Source organism: Nanorana parkeri, unplaced genomic scaffold (assembly GCF_000935625.1).
Source record: "Nanorana parkeri isolate BGI_ZX_2015 unplaced genomic scaffold, ASM93562v1 scaffold195, whole genome shotgun sequence".
Lineage (NCBI taxonomy): Eukaryota > Metazoa > Chordata > Amphibia > Anura > Dicroglossidae > Nanorana > Nanorana parkeri.
The window spans coordinates 1544002-1559793 of NW_017306463.1; the positions used below are offsets into that span (position 1 = coordinate 1544002).

General features: G+C 40.9%; 1 protein-coding gene across 1 annotated transcript in view; it reads right to left on the bottom strand.

Annotated features, from left to right (window-relative positions):
- PKD1L2 (polycystin 1 like 2) overlaps positions 1–15520 on the bottom strand; it is a 78912-nt gene extending 63392 nt beyond the window's left edge. Inside the window, exons 1-11 of the mRNA XM_018555386.1 lie at positions 15232–15520; positions 14351–14515; positions 12237–12416; positions 11315–11425; positions 9368–9515; positions 6489–6715; positions 4575–4979; positions 2857–2955; positions 2166–2206; positions 1702–1819; positions 1395–1602 (exon numbers count right to left, since the gene is read on the bottom strand). Coding sequence (XP_018410888.1) covers positions 1395–1602; positions 1702–1819; positions 2166–2206; positions 2857–2955; positions 4575–4979; positions 6489–6715; positions 9368–9515; positions 11315–11425; positions 12237–12416; positions 14351–14515; positions 15232–15520 — 1991 coding nt within the window. The remainder of the gene's footprint in view (positions 1–1394; positions 1603–1701; positions 1820–2165; positions 2207–2856; positions 2956–4574; positions 4980–6488; positions 6716–9367; positions 9516–11314; positions 11426–12236; positions 12417–14350; positions 14516–15231) is intronic.
- Positions 15521–15792: the final 272 nt, after the last annotated feature.

Genomic DNA, 15792 nt, shown 5'->3' on the forward strand with positions numbered 1-15792 from the left:
AGTCCTGCTTGTGCAAAGCAGGACTGAATGTAGAGAGGGCAACTTCCCCACAAGGACACCGCTGCCGCCCCTCTGCGCCCTGCCGCCCCGAGGCCGGGCCTCGGGGGCCTTGTGGGGAATCCGGGCCTGTATGTAAGTCGGATGTATGTAACCCGGGGACTCCCTGTATTGCTATCGCTCTGAAATGGAATTCACAAAAAATGCAAGTTCCAGCTATTGCTTTCCTTTTTGGATTCAGAACTCAGACCTGAGCGCTTTCAGTTATTGATGATATCATCATTCCAATGTCAGCTCCAGTGTGTGTTTGATACATAAATTAGGAGAAAATAATACTGATTGGGATCCATAGTTTTTGTTTGAAGGTACAATTGGAAACTTCTGAATGTCTATACATTTCTACCGAAGGTTTCCTATACATAGTCCAGTAAAACCCCTGTACAAGCCCGCTCAATTCCCCCATCCACGCTAGACAAAGTGGAAGGAAGAATCTCCCCTGCAGCCTCCTGCCCCTGTCTGAATACCTGAAATACCTGAAAATACCCCGTTTACACTTTACGCTGCAGGAATGCAAGCAAACATGTGTTTGCGTGCGTTCGCGTGTGTTTGGCATGGTTGTTGCGCATCAGCCCAATTAATGAATGGGTTGCCCCATGGTACGGCAAACACAAAGTAGTTTAGCTGTAAGCATGCTAAATTTTATTCTGTGCATCTGCACATGCTTGATGCGCGTCCAGGTGCAGGATAATCTTGTAAATACTTGTAAATTTTATGTTTGTATTTAAAAAGGTATTTAAAAAGGTGTGTCACGTGCAAAAAACAACATTTCGGGGCCACGCAGGGTCCCTTCATCAGGGTAATATAGTGCCGAAAACACACATAGTGACACATGCAGGAAAAAACATGTTTTACTGGCTGCGTTTAGTGTGCCATTAACAAATAATAGCAGCACAAGTGCGTTGCATGTTTTTCACTTGTTGTGTAAATGCACTTTGAAGCGCATGTTTTGCAAAGATGTGAACCTAGGCTTACTGCAGGTGACTGGCTGCAGTCATTGCTTGGCTGACAATTTTCTGCCCGGTTTCTTTCCTTTCTTAACCTCCCTGGCGGTATGATTTTTAATTTTTTACATGTCATTTTTCAGTCTATTTATTTTTCAAATTTTTTTCGTCTTTGTCGGGTTTTTTTTTCATATCCCGCCGGGTCCGCCCCCCTGCGACGCTGATACACTAGCAAGCGACGGAACCCGGGAATACCGTCAGGGAGGTTTATGGAAGCTTGAATTTTGGCTAATCCACTAATTCATGACAATCTAACAGTGTATGGCTAGCTTTAGAGGTAAAATACATTAATAAATAACATGTTTATAATAGGCTATAGTAGTTTTGTATATTGACCTGATTCTGGGTTGGAGCTGGTTCCTAGACGTCACATAGAAGCATTGTTCATCCACCATTGTCTCCCCATCACTGAGAACTGCAGCAGCTTGGACAGTGAATGCAGCATTAGCAGGTGGCAAGCAGGCAGCAGGAATCACAATCTTATTTGAGGTGAGGTCAATTATATTCTGTTTTACACATGCAAACCATTCCAGCCAGCAAGATCCTGCAGGTTCAAGGAAATGGAGTCAATCTGGGGTTCTTGTCAAGTATCTTGCCACATTTAGTCCATTTCTCAGTGATACAGCCAGTGAAAAACACTTACCACATGACCAGGTGATATTATCAGTAATGTTGCTCTGTATTTGCAAACTAATATTGGAAAATGGGTTGACATGTCTGCGGGGCTCTATCTGTATTTTCCATTTCTTTGTAATGATATCCTGTAAGAGATTGTAAGAAGGATTATAATAACAGTATTATGATATAGTAAAGGAAGAATCTGGCTGCACTCCGTTCCACGCTGAATCAATTTATTAAAAATTCGTCAGTGCCTGAGGTCTGCTCCCTCTAAAATGTTTCACCCAATCTTGGGCTTATTCTTAGTCGTCTCTATGACAGCAATAAAAGTACATATTTAGTAGCATACGGACGAGTTATATGCCCTTTCAGGCTTTGTTGTTGTTTAAAACTAGACTGAGATATAAAAGCCAACCCAAAACTGAAAAATAAACTTTTGATCTGAGTTAAAATGTAAGATGAGGCTGGATCATAGATGAAAATGCTGACCTTGACCTCTTGACCTTTTCCTCTCTGTTTGTCTTGAGTTCCTGAAAACAAAAAGAATGAATATTAGGTTAGATTAAAGCGGAACTGAAACCTCCTATCCATCAAGATCAAGGACACTATTTGGATTTGGATTGCAGTTGCCATGGTGCTCCACATTTGATCAGCTACGACACCAGCCATTTGAGGACTTTAAAGTCTGTTTGAGAGCTGAAATAAGCTCATTGGCAACCTTGACAGTTAGCATGCTGTGAAATGCGCTGCTTTGGGAGATATTAAATTGGTGGGTAAAGTTCCTCTTTAAATTCATAATTCTTCTGCACAGATATAGTCTATTTAGAGTGGATATGAGAGCCGGGCGGTTGTACTGAAGAACGCACCTGCCTTAAAGCACTTTTGATTGCTGTTACATGCATCTTCAATAACACCTCCTCCTGGGTCTCATCTCCATTTGTAAACTCCATGTGTGCATGTGTCAAGTATTGAAAGCTGGGCAAAGCTGCAGAGCCGGAGGACTGAGACAGTAGTGGCTGCGAGCTGATTTTCCTAGTGGCAGCAATGGTTGTATGTAATATAGATTGAATATACTGCATACTTAAATATGTAAATACATAATTATTTACGTATCATTAACTTTTGCCAAATAGATATTATTACTTTATTATCCAAATAGAGTTTTAAATGTGCTTATTACCTTGATGTTGAGTAGAGCTGGATATTATAGTAATGTGTCCAATGTCCAAACTTGCATTAGAAACTGAATTTGCAGCTATGATTGTAACCATATATGTACCTGTAATGGCAAACAATACATAAAATAACCATGTAATCATTCTCTAATTAACATAGTGTAAATAATGGTGCATGGGTTAGCCTATGGTGGTGTCTTTATGACAGAACAGGAGTACACCCTTACCTTATTAACCTACCTTATTCAGGGTGCTGTTAGTCGACCATGCCGTCACCCCCTAATACATCTGCTTATCCCCCCCAATGAGATGCCGCATTATGGGGACATGTGTATGCACTGAAAAGTAAACTACCAAGTCTCCATTGAGCACTGGTAAAGCTTAATGTCAGTCACAACTTTTTATTTAGTTTTGGACAGAGCATCAAAAGGTTAGAACTTCTGTCAGGTTTAATTGATGTCAGAGACTCTAAATGTTTCATCACTTCGTGTCAGAACAGAACAGAGATCCCCCTAAAGGCAACATAAAAAATAATGAAAATATGACCATTTCTAACTCTTCTGAACACTACTGAGGTTTTATAGCTCATTGTCATACTGTATCAAAAAATAAAAAAAATAAAAAGGCGTTAACTGTAGTTTGGCTTTAGGGCCTAGCACACTTGCTTATTTTGCTGAAGCATAATACATAAATTGAGCCTTAAAAGTTTTCCACTAAATGTATATGGTTTGTCGCCTGATCCAGCTGATTTTGTATTGTGGGAGAACAAACCAGTCATCCAGGATTTCCCTGTCAGATTATTGGTGCCCCCGGGTGTAGCTGTTCAGTGCTTAGCCACACATTTGGGTTCCTGGGCATTATGAAGATCATTTCATGGATAAATTAGATAAAACCCCTTCTTGTGTATATGGCCATCTTTACAGTGAACTTGTGCCCGAGCTATACACATTCAAGTATTAACATATTCTGAACAAGCATTTAACGCACTTTAAAACAAGTCCTCATACACCTCTATAGCTGTAGACATTGTTGAGAAATAATCTTCAAAGTTAACAGATGCACTGAAATCTCACCTATTTATATGGAAGAAGAATCTTGGCAGATTGCATCTAATGTAAATACAGCAATTGTTTCTAAACCGTTAAAAAAACTGAGTTAAACAAGTTATCAGAAATGGTTTGTTTTAGGATATTTTCACATGGTTCTAGTGCAGAAATCCAAGCGTAATAACTTGCATTGTGTAAAGTCAGCTCTTCCAATTTGAACGAAGCATACCCCATCACAAGCAAAGCTGCACCTAAATCTTTTTTGGGAATGCAGTGCATGGTAATGCAGGATAGTAGTAATTTTTTTTCCAGCCCAGACTTCAGCTTTAAGGCTTATTATCTACTCAATATTTTAGCAGCATTAGATTTGTTTTGATAGTTATCAGTTTATTTCCAACACTTTGATTTCTTTAGGGCAATTTTAATAGCATGACAAACACATAATGGTCTCATTAATTATTGAGTCTGAAATAAGAATTGTCTTCATTGTCTCTAGAAACCAATCAGTTTTTTCCCTAATTTTCTAATTCAATATGGAAACATGTAAAGGAAAAAATGAGAGCTATAGTCAACATAGATTATTAAGGTTATTTCAGGTGCCTGAAAAGGTTAAATGCCCAAAATTAATCTCACTGCCCAAGTTTGGACAGTACAAGACATTCTAAAAAAGTGCATACCTTCCACATCAACAGAGATATTAGAGATCTGTGTCTGTCCTGTTGGGCTCTTTCTGGAGTAGCTGAAGTTTCCATTTGATCCTTTGAATTCAATCTTTAGTTCCACTGGTGCTCCATGAGCCACCGATGCATTAATCTGCAGTTCTTTACCTGCTTCCAGTCTGGTGGTGGACAACTGACCTTGCAAGCCAGATACTGCTTCAATTAGCTGGACAGTGATGCTGGTATTGAGTCTGATAGAGGTGTGATCATTGGATGCCACTATTTGCAGATGATGAAAACCAGGACCAACAAGCTGCTGAGATGCTGTGTCCAGGGTAAGATTGTATGCAGTGTCTCCAGTCCGTACCCTGGACTCAGCTAAAGTTCTGTTATCTGCTAGCAGAGAGACATTCATATCAGTACCTGTAATGGTGAAATGGTAAGGAAAAAATTGTCAGTAAACATCTATATTAGTCTTGTGAAGTCATCTGAAACCTTAGGGTTTGTCCAACCAAAGATGATATTTCAGGTTTGTATGCATGCTTATATTACCCCACTGGTTTATTATATTTTTAAGAGACTGCAAAGGCAAGATATTCCTGCTCTGTTTCCTGGCTATGATTTATAAAACCCTGAAGCGTTCCCTCCTTTCATTACATTGATCCCTATAGGAATCCCCTTCAGCTTTATGCTGCAATAGCTAATTAACGGCCACTCCTCTAACCACAAAAGTCCCCACACAGATTGTTTTACAAAGAATGGGGTGGCTGATTAAAGGTGGCCATACACTGTACAACCATCGCAAGACCTTAGTCTTGCGATGGTTGTAAAGTGATTAAAAAAACGTACGATCTGCCCATCTTGGACAGGCAGATCGCACTCTCGATCATCGCAAGCCCGCCCCCCTGAGGGGCGGACTTCCGATGACCGCAATGCTGAACGGGCAGTGTGCGCGTGCGCACACCGGCCCGTTCGGTATTTGTCTCCCGAGCACCGTTCTAACCAGCCGAAAATCGTACGATTCTCGGCTGGTTTTCTAACATGCTCCTTAGACAAAAGACGTGCGACCGTCTTTTACGTCTTTTACCGACCGTTACAATCTGACTACACTATCTGTGTACAATCAACTTTAGATTTACCAAAACGATATACTGTAATATAAAGGACCTACCTAGTCTATCCAAACCATTTATATCCAATCAGGCAGCCCCTTGCACTACACAGTTGTTGGTAGATATACAGATTGTAATGTGTGTGATGAGCTTTAGATAGGATCTACCAAAAATTAATTTCTTATTTCAAGGGATGCCTAAGCCAATCACAGAAGCAGGAAATTACATTTCTGCGGGCCTTTAGTACACCAGTGGTGTACAGAATGCCTCCAGGTTGCCATATTGCAGTAAATAAGAACTCCAGGAAAATTACAAATTAACCGATGCAGTGTGGCTACCCCTGTACTGCAAGAGTTTATTGCTTGTTTTGGTATAGAGTCTAAAATAAAAGAAGACATACTCACCCGATCCTAAATTCTGCTTGGCTGTTAAGCTCCGCTGACCTCCTCTTGTTTAATACAAATCCACTGACTTGCATTGGACGTGAGATGCCGAGGTAAGTATATATTTTGGGTTTTTTTTAGACCCGTTACCAAAACGAACACTTAACCCTTGCCGTGGGAGGGCGGGTAGCCCCACAGCAAGGATTTGCCAAGAGTTCTTCTTTAAATATTTGTGACAGTTTTAGAGAATTACAGCAACTGCAGATTAACAGTGAAATGGTTAATTAAAACATTTGCAAATATTTAATTATGTAAATTTGTAGTTTTATTATTCTAAAAGAACACGGAGAACCATTATACCTGCAGTGAATTCTGGAAATGATCAGTTGCAGTTATGAGGAATGTGTTATATGAATGCAAAGGGTTTGATTTCTCACCTGCATTTATCTCTATTTGGATCCACAGGGGCTCCTTGTATACAGCCAAACAAACCCCATCTTGATACTCGTGTTGGCTGAAACATCCACTGACCCTAAGGCTTCCACTAACTTCTTCCACTATAATGTTTTCCTGTGCTGTCACATGCCATTCACTGGTGGAACATTCCACAAACACAGCAAAGTCTCCGGGGGAAGAGTAACTGTGTGTTATACTGCTAGAGACACTGAACGACAAACACAGGTTAGATTGATTAATTTTTTTGCAAGAATGTTGAGCAAAAATTTAATTCTAGATTGTAGTACAATACATAAATAGTACATTTTCCATTTTTTTCCCACCAAAACTGAAGATTAAGTAGTTGTATAAGGCAACAGTGGCTACATACAAACGTACATTTACTGCAAAGAGCAAACATTGGACCAGACAGTGTAAATATCAAGACAGAACCTTCACACTTTCGAAGGGAGGAAAATCAGACAACCGGGTCTGCGTGTCCTTGCACCAGTGTTGCGCTCTGGACTAAGAAAGATACCAGAGGAACAGTAAAAGGGAGAACGGGAAGCCAGGCTCAAGGGGAATCAACCAAGATAGGTCGAGTGTCACTTGAGTTCAGGAGAAGACAAGAAGAGGAAAAAAAGAAGAAAAAAAAAGGTGGGGGACATCCTGGCCATGGCAACAGAGAAAGACACAAGTGGGAAAATGACCCAGCAATGGAAATCTCCCTCTCAAGTTCCCAGAAGGGAGTTGTGTTCCTTAGAGAAGGAGAAATTGACCCAGTAGAACCAGATTTTGCAGAACCTTTGCTCCCAGTGCTGACGATTTGAAGTAAGTTCCTCCATTACTGTACAAGTAATTTCACTAACTTCAGACAGCCAAAGTGAGAGCAGAGGTGGTTCTGGTATCTTCCAATACAGAGGAATAACAATAAATGGTTTATAAATAAAAAAAGTCTAAAATATATGTTGATCCTGCCAGAAATCTTGTGTTTTTGTACCTAATCAGCCTTCCTAGTTTTGTCCAGTGAACTATAAAATACCCCCTCTAGGTAAAGGAGACAAGAAGAGGGTGTAATGTGTGTAGCCCAAATAAAGAGAATAAACTAGGGTGGCAAAAATGCCCCTGCATAGTTACAGTACTGTACAGTGAATGTGCATTGTCACAACTATGCAGGGGCAGGGGCATTTTTGCCACCCTAGTTTACTAATACAAGTTCTACAAATAATTTGGTGTCCACTTTAGCCATCATGGTTCACAAATCTCTCTCTCTCCACAAAAGAAAAAAGTCCAGGGGTGATGAGATCATCCAAACCAGCCCCCAAAAAATGTTTTTTTTCCCCATTGCGTTGCATTTCGTTGCGTTGTGACGCGTTCGTGTGCGTTTCGGTGCGTTCCAGACCAGACAAAATGTGACACGCAGTATTTTTCTGGTCTGGTCTGGAACTGACTGCGATGGTCTGAACTGAGGCCAAGAAGAGCATAGGGATACATTAGGATGCATTTTGTGTCCGGAAACAATCTGGTCTGGCCTGGAGGTGGTGTGAATGGGCCCTCAATGTTCCAGTTTGGGGTCTTGCAAAAGTATGATCACACTTTTCAAAGGTGCCTTGATATGACACTGTGTCTTCACATATGTAGTGTTTACAAATTCGTGCTACAAATACCGCTCCTTTTTTGTTAGTCTATAGCTAGCTAGCTAGATGAATGTTTGCATTGATACATGTCACATTTATGTATTTTATGTATCATGTATGTATTATGCATCTCATTCAACATACCGTTTTTCTGCTAATTATAGGTTGATCTGAGTGGTGGATACTGAAGCATGGGAGAAGGGAGCTAAAGAGCAGCAGGTCTTCGGAAGAGCAAAGAAGGCGGTCTGGGTGATATTTTAAGATGAGGTTGGTGATGTAGCTGGGGGCAGAGCTGTGGATGACTTTGTATATTATTGTTAGTTTTTTTTAATTGTATTCTTTGGCCAATCAGAAGCCAGTAAAGGAATTGGTAGAGAGCAGTGACAGATTCTGAACAGTTGGTGAGGTGGATCAGTCTGGCAGCCGCATTTATGACAGACTGAAGGAGGGATAGTCTTTGTAGAGGTAAGTCAATGAGGAAGGCGTTTCAATAGTCAAGGTAAGAGATAACAAGCAAGGTAATTAGTAACACTCTAATTTCCTACACCAGAAATAAAGTGACTATTTAATACAGGGGTAGCAAACCTCCGGCCCTCCAGCTGTGGTGGAACTACAAATCCCATGAAGCATTGCAAGATTCTCACAGCCACAGACATGACGGCTGTGAGAGATGCATCATGGGATTTGTAGTTTCACCACTGTTGGAGGGCCGGAGGTTTGCTACCCCTGATTTAATACAATATTTACAACCTGGATCACAGGATCATCAAATAAGCTTACAAAACCATCCTAGATTTCTCTGAAGTCTTTCCCATAATCACTTGTAGCACTTATGTAGTCCTGATTAAATGGGCCAATGGATGATAGACAATTGCCCTTCACGTGCTATATAATATGTCAGTTCTATATATGCAATGGTTTTTAGTAAACTCAGACTTATTTCTCTGCTGACTGCCCTAAGCCATTATATACACTGAACACAGTGAAACTTGAACAAAGGTTAAGGGTTTGTGGTTATTTGTGTTTCAGTAACAAAACCCGACATAGTGGTTGTAGTCATAAGTCATAAGTCACATGACAGCAGAGCATTCTGTTAAACGTATTTGAGGCATACAAGACCAGTGCAACACATTGCAAAAGAGCTAATGCATTGAATAAAAATGTTTATACATGATAAGGAGCACGTAACAGGAACTCAGCGATGTCACTTGTACTGATTCTGATTGCTATAATGGTCCACTTACTTCTCAGGCTGGTAGGGGTCAATAGAGTGTCCATCTCCAGTGTTTATAATGCAGGAGAGATTACCAGTGAAAGGTGTTAGGAGCCATTTCAAAGTGATTGTGACATTTTCAGACACCAGACATTTATCTGGCAAATCAAGCTGTAAACCTGGGAAGAAAACAAACTTTATTTAAAAGTCTTTACCTAAAGAGACACTGCCATGCTTGGAAAATAACAATGTCTTTGTAATAGAAACCTATGCAAAATAATTTAACTAAACCTAGTTATATTCACTTTACCAGCACTCCCTGGCAGCTCCTGTCTCCACTTCAGCTGGATGCTAAGGGGAGCAGTGGTGTCACTCCCCTGGTCTGGTGACAGTGCTTGGGCCAAAGATTGACTGCTAGATCCAAGAACTGTCACATATGTAGAAAGAGGTCACATGCTCTTCCATAGGCAGGTAAATATACAGTATATGCGCAAAAATATGGCACCTAAAAGATATGTAAAGTGGTTTTGTCCATATTTGTTCTGTATTTATCACTGATCGCTGAGTGTTTGTACCTTGCTCTCCTCTCTGAGAGTCCATGGTCCCATCGCACTCCTGACCGCAAAATCCCTTTAAAAAGCGGTGCTGCGGTAGTCAACGGGTAGGCAAAAACATACTTTGCTTTTGCCTGTGGAAGGGGATCCTCTGCGACCCCGAAACGTTTGTTGCAATACCTGTTATGCTGCACGTCAATAAATAGACGTTTGCCTATCACTTTGGAGTGCCGGTGTTTCTGCTTCTGCTTGCTCTCCTCTCTGACACGCTGTCACAGGAGGCTGAGCGAGCGGTGCAGGGAGGAGAGCTCAGCCTCCTGTGTCAGCGCGGGCTGTCACCCGCCCCCACACCGCTCTGCCGACTGTGATAGGAGGCTGAGCAGTGTGGGAGGAGAGACGCTGGCCGCTCACAGCGCTCTCCTCCCGCAGTGCTCGGCCGGCTGTCACAGTTTCTCTCCTCCCCGCTGGGACACAGAGTAGCGCCCAGCAGGGAGGAAAAAAACCTGGGATGCACCGATGTATCGGCAGGAAAATGGCACTTTTGGCTGAATGCATTTTCGGCCGATATGTTTCGGCGGCCAGTATATCGGTGCATTCCTAGGTCATACATGTATCGGCAGGAAAATGGCACTTTTGGCTGAATGCATTTTCGGCCGATATGTTTCGGCGGCCAATATATCGGTGCATCCCTAGGTCATACAACTCAGATTAAACAGTATGAAATTATTCACACCCCTGATATGCCCTGACTGCAGTCTCTTGAAAGCATTACATTACATGCTGTAAAGGAAGATTGCAGTTCTGATTGCCATTGCAGGACACAGCCAGAGGTACTAAGTCTGGCTGCATGGGATCTGGAGGAAAATAAAGTAAACTGACTGGAGTTTATCATTAAAGTGATACTAAACTCAGGAGTTAAATCTAAAAAATAAATTCAAATACCCTAACAAAAATGTATTTCATTTGTGTATCGGCTGTAGATTCTCAAATCATCTCTGAATTGGTGCTGACACTGTCCTTCCTTCTGGAGGGTGGCTACAGTTGTTCCCCATGGTCCCTGTGTGTGTTGTAAAGAAGCCACCGCTCCAAGCTCCCACCTGTGATGGACTACAATCGCAATACAAATTAGTAAACTAAATGTGAGATTGTAGTCCGTGGAGCAAGCTTGGAGCGATGTCTACTTTACAGCACACACACACAGGACCATTGGTAACAAAAGTAGCCACCCCCCAGAAGGAACAGCTGTGTAATGCACAACTAAGGTACAGTATTGTTAATAGTTAAGGTATTTGAATGTATTTTTAAGTTTTAACTCCTGAGTTTCCATCATATATTTAGCAGTCCACTGTTTGATCTTGTTGCACTTCAGCAATTCTGAATATGGCTTAGTGAGAACAGACTATAAATCGGAGTTTGACACTTACCTTCCATGCAGCTGTATCTGATAGACAGGTAACTTCCCGACACAGGACATGGCTCACCAAAGAGGGAAACTTCGTTGGCAATCTGACAAGCCTGGAGCCCCTGACACTGACCTTAAGAGAAAGAACATTCTAAATCAATGGAATCACCTTCACAGCTAGAGATGTTTAATTTATCAGTAACATCAGTCATATTTAAATATTTGCGAGTCAGACAAACTGTTTTTGCATTTTAAAGTTTCAATATGAGAAAATGAAAGCATATTTGCTTTAGATGAACACATTTAAATATTATTAGTTAAAATTAGATTCAAAACCAATCTACAGGCAAACAAAAAAGGAGCTTTTCAGTGGGGCTACTGCAAGTGTTAAGTGTTGTTTAAGTCTAGGGGACCAGAGTAAAATAGATTTACTTACCGGCTCCCAAAAATAACATATTGCTTTTTTTCCGCAAGTAAGCCCTAAAATATGTAAGCCATAGAGGATTGTCATTGACGTATTGAGGCACATCATATGTATATGATACTATCTCTGTAATATGATGCATGAATCAGCACCAGGGCTCAAGCGCACACCTGTTGCCCCCTTTCTGGCCAGAGCGTCCCAGGTTGCTAAGAGCTCTTAGCAACCTGGGACGCTCTAGCCAGCGTCCCGCCCAGCTCACTGACGTAACTGGTATCCAGGAGCTGAGAAGGACATTCTGGCTGGTGTCCTGCCCGGCTCTTGGCAAGCAGTGACCTCAGTGAGCTGGACGGGATGCCAACCAGAGCGTCACAGGTTGCAAAGAGCTTAGCAACCTGTGAGGCTCTGGCCGAAAAGGTACATTGCACCCCCATAGCTCCCTGGTAACATGCGGCACCAGCCCTGTTACCAGCATGATCTCAGGCATGAAAAAGTGTAAGGACGCCCTTGATCAGCACTATACCTGAAACCTGCTCCTTCACGTTGCTCCACCTGCATCCACTTGTAGAGGAGATGGCAGTCTCCTGGGCACACAGATGGGGGCTCTGGCGTCCATAGAAACCCTCAGTAATCTGTACCACTTCTCCTGATCCACACTGTACTGTTGCATTCTGGTTATCGCAGGCTATGGTATTGCCAGATTCTAGAAGAAGTAAAATAAATTAGAAATGTATATTAAAAAAATAAAAGAATGCTTCACAAAACATAATGCAATTTGACATTTCATAAAAACACCTGTTGAAAAGGAACTGAACCGGCAGGTTTTACAGGTGCATCGGAGACATGTCTCTTTTCAGGGTCACCCACAATTTATTGGGTTCCTTATAACACCGATCCAAAATGTGAGTAGGGAGGCTAGTCTGATAATACATTTCTAAATGCAGTAGACTCACACTTTTTGCCTGCTTCCTACCAACTAAAATGTCATATCTCAATCTGTATCCCTTCCAATTCCATACATATCTAAGGATGGCGGTTCTCAGCTGGTGAAAGATAGATTTGGGGACCAGCTAACACTTTTTAAGCAGTTACAGCAACAGTTCTGTTTTTCCTTTTGGCAAACATAAATGAGTAAAAGACCATTGTGAACACCCCTGTCAGTGTTAAACAGTTTGTCTCAATCTGTCACTTTTGCAGGACAACTTGGTCTGTTAAAGGAAGATGAAAAATAACATACTTAAACTGGGTACACACAGATAGATTTTATTTCTTGTGAGGCTAAACACAAACAATCTGATAGATTCCTCCATCCATGCTATCAGTGTTACAATCATTTTGTGTTGGTTACACAACTATAAAAATTACTATATACACATGACACATTCTACTGTACAAACTCTAAAATAACAAATATGATTTCCTGCTTTTCATTGACGGTCCATTCACATATGCCATTTGGTAAAGTGTACGCTGCAAAGCATTATATACACTATGTGCTTTGCTATTGATTTTGAATGGCATCCCATTGCATATAGAAAACACACCTGGCTGCAGTACACCACAGCACACAACACACCATGAGCCAGATAAACTAGTCTTCGGGGCACCAAATATTGGACGCATGGAAACCTGCTTTTCCTGGATGTGCCAAATAATAGTTAAATTAAAAGGTTTTGAAAAAGAAATATGCACCAACTGTAAGGAAATTCTAAAGTATGATGTATTTCCACACAAAAAGTCTCACAATCTTTGCCAAATAAATAATAGTTGAAGAAAATGTCTGTCAATATCTGGCACATTAGAGGTGTGTACTAAGGTGCCAAGGGAATTATGGTGACAGATTGTTAGGGCTTATGCACATGGCTGCCTGTGACTGTACAGTGGAAAATGTGTTGTACATGCATAAACACACACACACAACCAACAATCCCAAACCCAGACTGCCTACATTTGTGCTGTGTGCATGAGCTCTTACAAATTCTACTATGAGCCAACTAAACTATATGCATAGTGACATGTGATGTTCCAAAATAAGATGTCACATGCAACAATAAACATTCCTCGTCAACTTCCAATCTTAGTTTATCTGGTCTTATGTGTTACGGTGAACTGGAAAAAAACCAAGAAACAGGAGCGATTTCTCCTGCATTGGGGCTCATTTAAAATGAATGGGCTTCTGTCACACAGTTTCCCACAATGCAAGGCAAAGCTCTTTGCTGTAGGTGCTTTACAGCACTGGATATACTGTGAAAGGGATTTAGGCTCTGTTCAACCCACGCTGTCAATACATTAGAAACTGAAATTAATCAGATAGTGCAGCCATAACATTTCAGGTCAGGTCACCACTATGCGGCCCAGAGCCAGATGAAGATGAAGTGAATATTGGGCTATTGGACACAGTACACCCTTCAAAACCTAGCCATCTTAAAAAAACAGTTGCCAAGTGCCCCCTTTTCACATCTATATTTTAGCTTGCAGGGAAAACTATTTTCCACTTTTGGCAGTCAAATTGCTTATTATTCTACATGAAAAAATGATGCAAAATTATTTTAATTAGCCGTACTAACACAGTAACACTTTTTTTTCTTTATTTTTTACAAAAATGACTGATCAACATGTGTATGCAGAGTAACTTACCAAACTCACAAATGAAAAAGAATTCCTGCCTGCAGTTGTCAGTTGTTGCCCACTGATAGCCAGACTGTTTCTTTAAGTAGCCACACTTCCCAGCAGTAACAGAGGCTTCCTTACTTTCCCAGTTATTATAGCTTACATTAGATGTATCCAGCCAGGTCAAAATTCCTGTTCGAAAGTGGTAGATGACTTATTAATGCACAAAAAAATGATGTTCAACAGCATACACAACTTTTTTTTTGTCATGTAATTTTTACACATTTATAAGATGCTCAAATTATGAAAAGGTGCATGCAAAAATAGTTTGTGATTAATTATATTATACACAATAAAATGGAAGTAAACTCCAGGCTTTATATTATTGTCCTGAAGCATCAGCTGTTGAGGACCCTAGTAAGAGACACTGAGAATAACACTGGTGATTCCCTGTGCTGTAGCTAGTACTGGATACCAGTACTCCATTCAGTATCTACTGGAGGCCTTTATCTGGCAATACACCAGTAGAATTTTATTCTAAGAAATGTGTGTTGTGAACATTTGTTCAATTTTCTAATTCTCCTTGGGATCAAATTGACAATTGTTTTAGATCATAACGACGAAAACAAATCGAAGGAGCAGGATGGAACATTTTTCTTAAACAAACGAAATTCTAACATAGAATGTGTTTTTCATTCCAAAATCGAATGTCAACATTTCGAATGACACTTATCATCCTATTCTGACAATGTTTTTCATATAAACATTCGTGTCAAAATCTACCAGTGCAGGGTCAGCTTTAGTAGCTACGGCATCTTAAGATCTGCAGGATTTGTGGTTTTCTGAACCTGTTAGACCTTGGATTGTCAGGTTAAAAAAAAAAAGTAACATATGTTTTACCAGCTTACCTGAATCACTCTTAGGTTGCAGGTTGTATACAATCCCCATCCACCAATCTGCCTCGTCAGAGAGATGTTGTTCTAAAAAGTCTTGAGTCCCCTGATCGTGAATGAAGACCAGATGCCCCCCACCTCTCTCACACCAGGTCTGAGCACTGTGGAAAGTACGCTCGAGGCGGACAAGTTCATAGCAGGAGTTGTTGTAGGAGACTTGGTACTTGGAGCAAGGAGCTGAATCTCCAGGGATGGCAAGAAACAACAAAACTAGAAACGTTAGCTGAACCTTCCTATACAACATGATGCTGCATAGACCACGACTACCAGTGAACTGATGTCTGCAACAAGTGCTGGTTCATCCCTAACAGAAAGAAAGCTGATAATACTGCTCTTATTGTCATCTCATGCTTCACTGTATTGTGCCCAGGCCATAAAGAGATCAATAAATCACATGCAATATAATTCACAATGCTGAACATCCATAAGAACAAAGCTAGAGCAAAAGCTAGTAGCTATCATTCATTAGCATCCAGCATTGTTTGAAAGGAGGAAGATAAGCCTTCAATGCTCAGG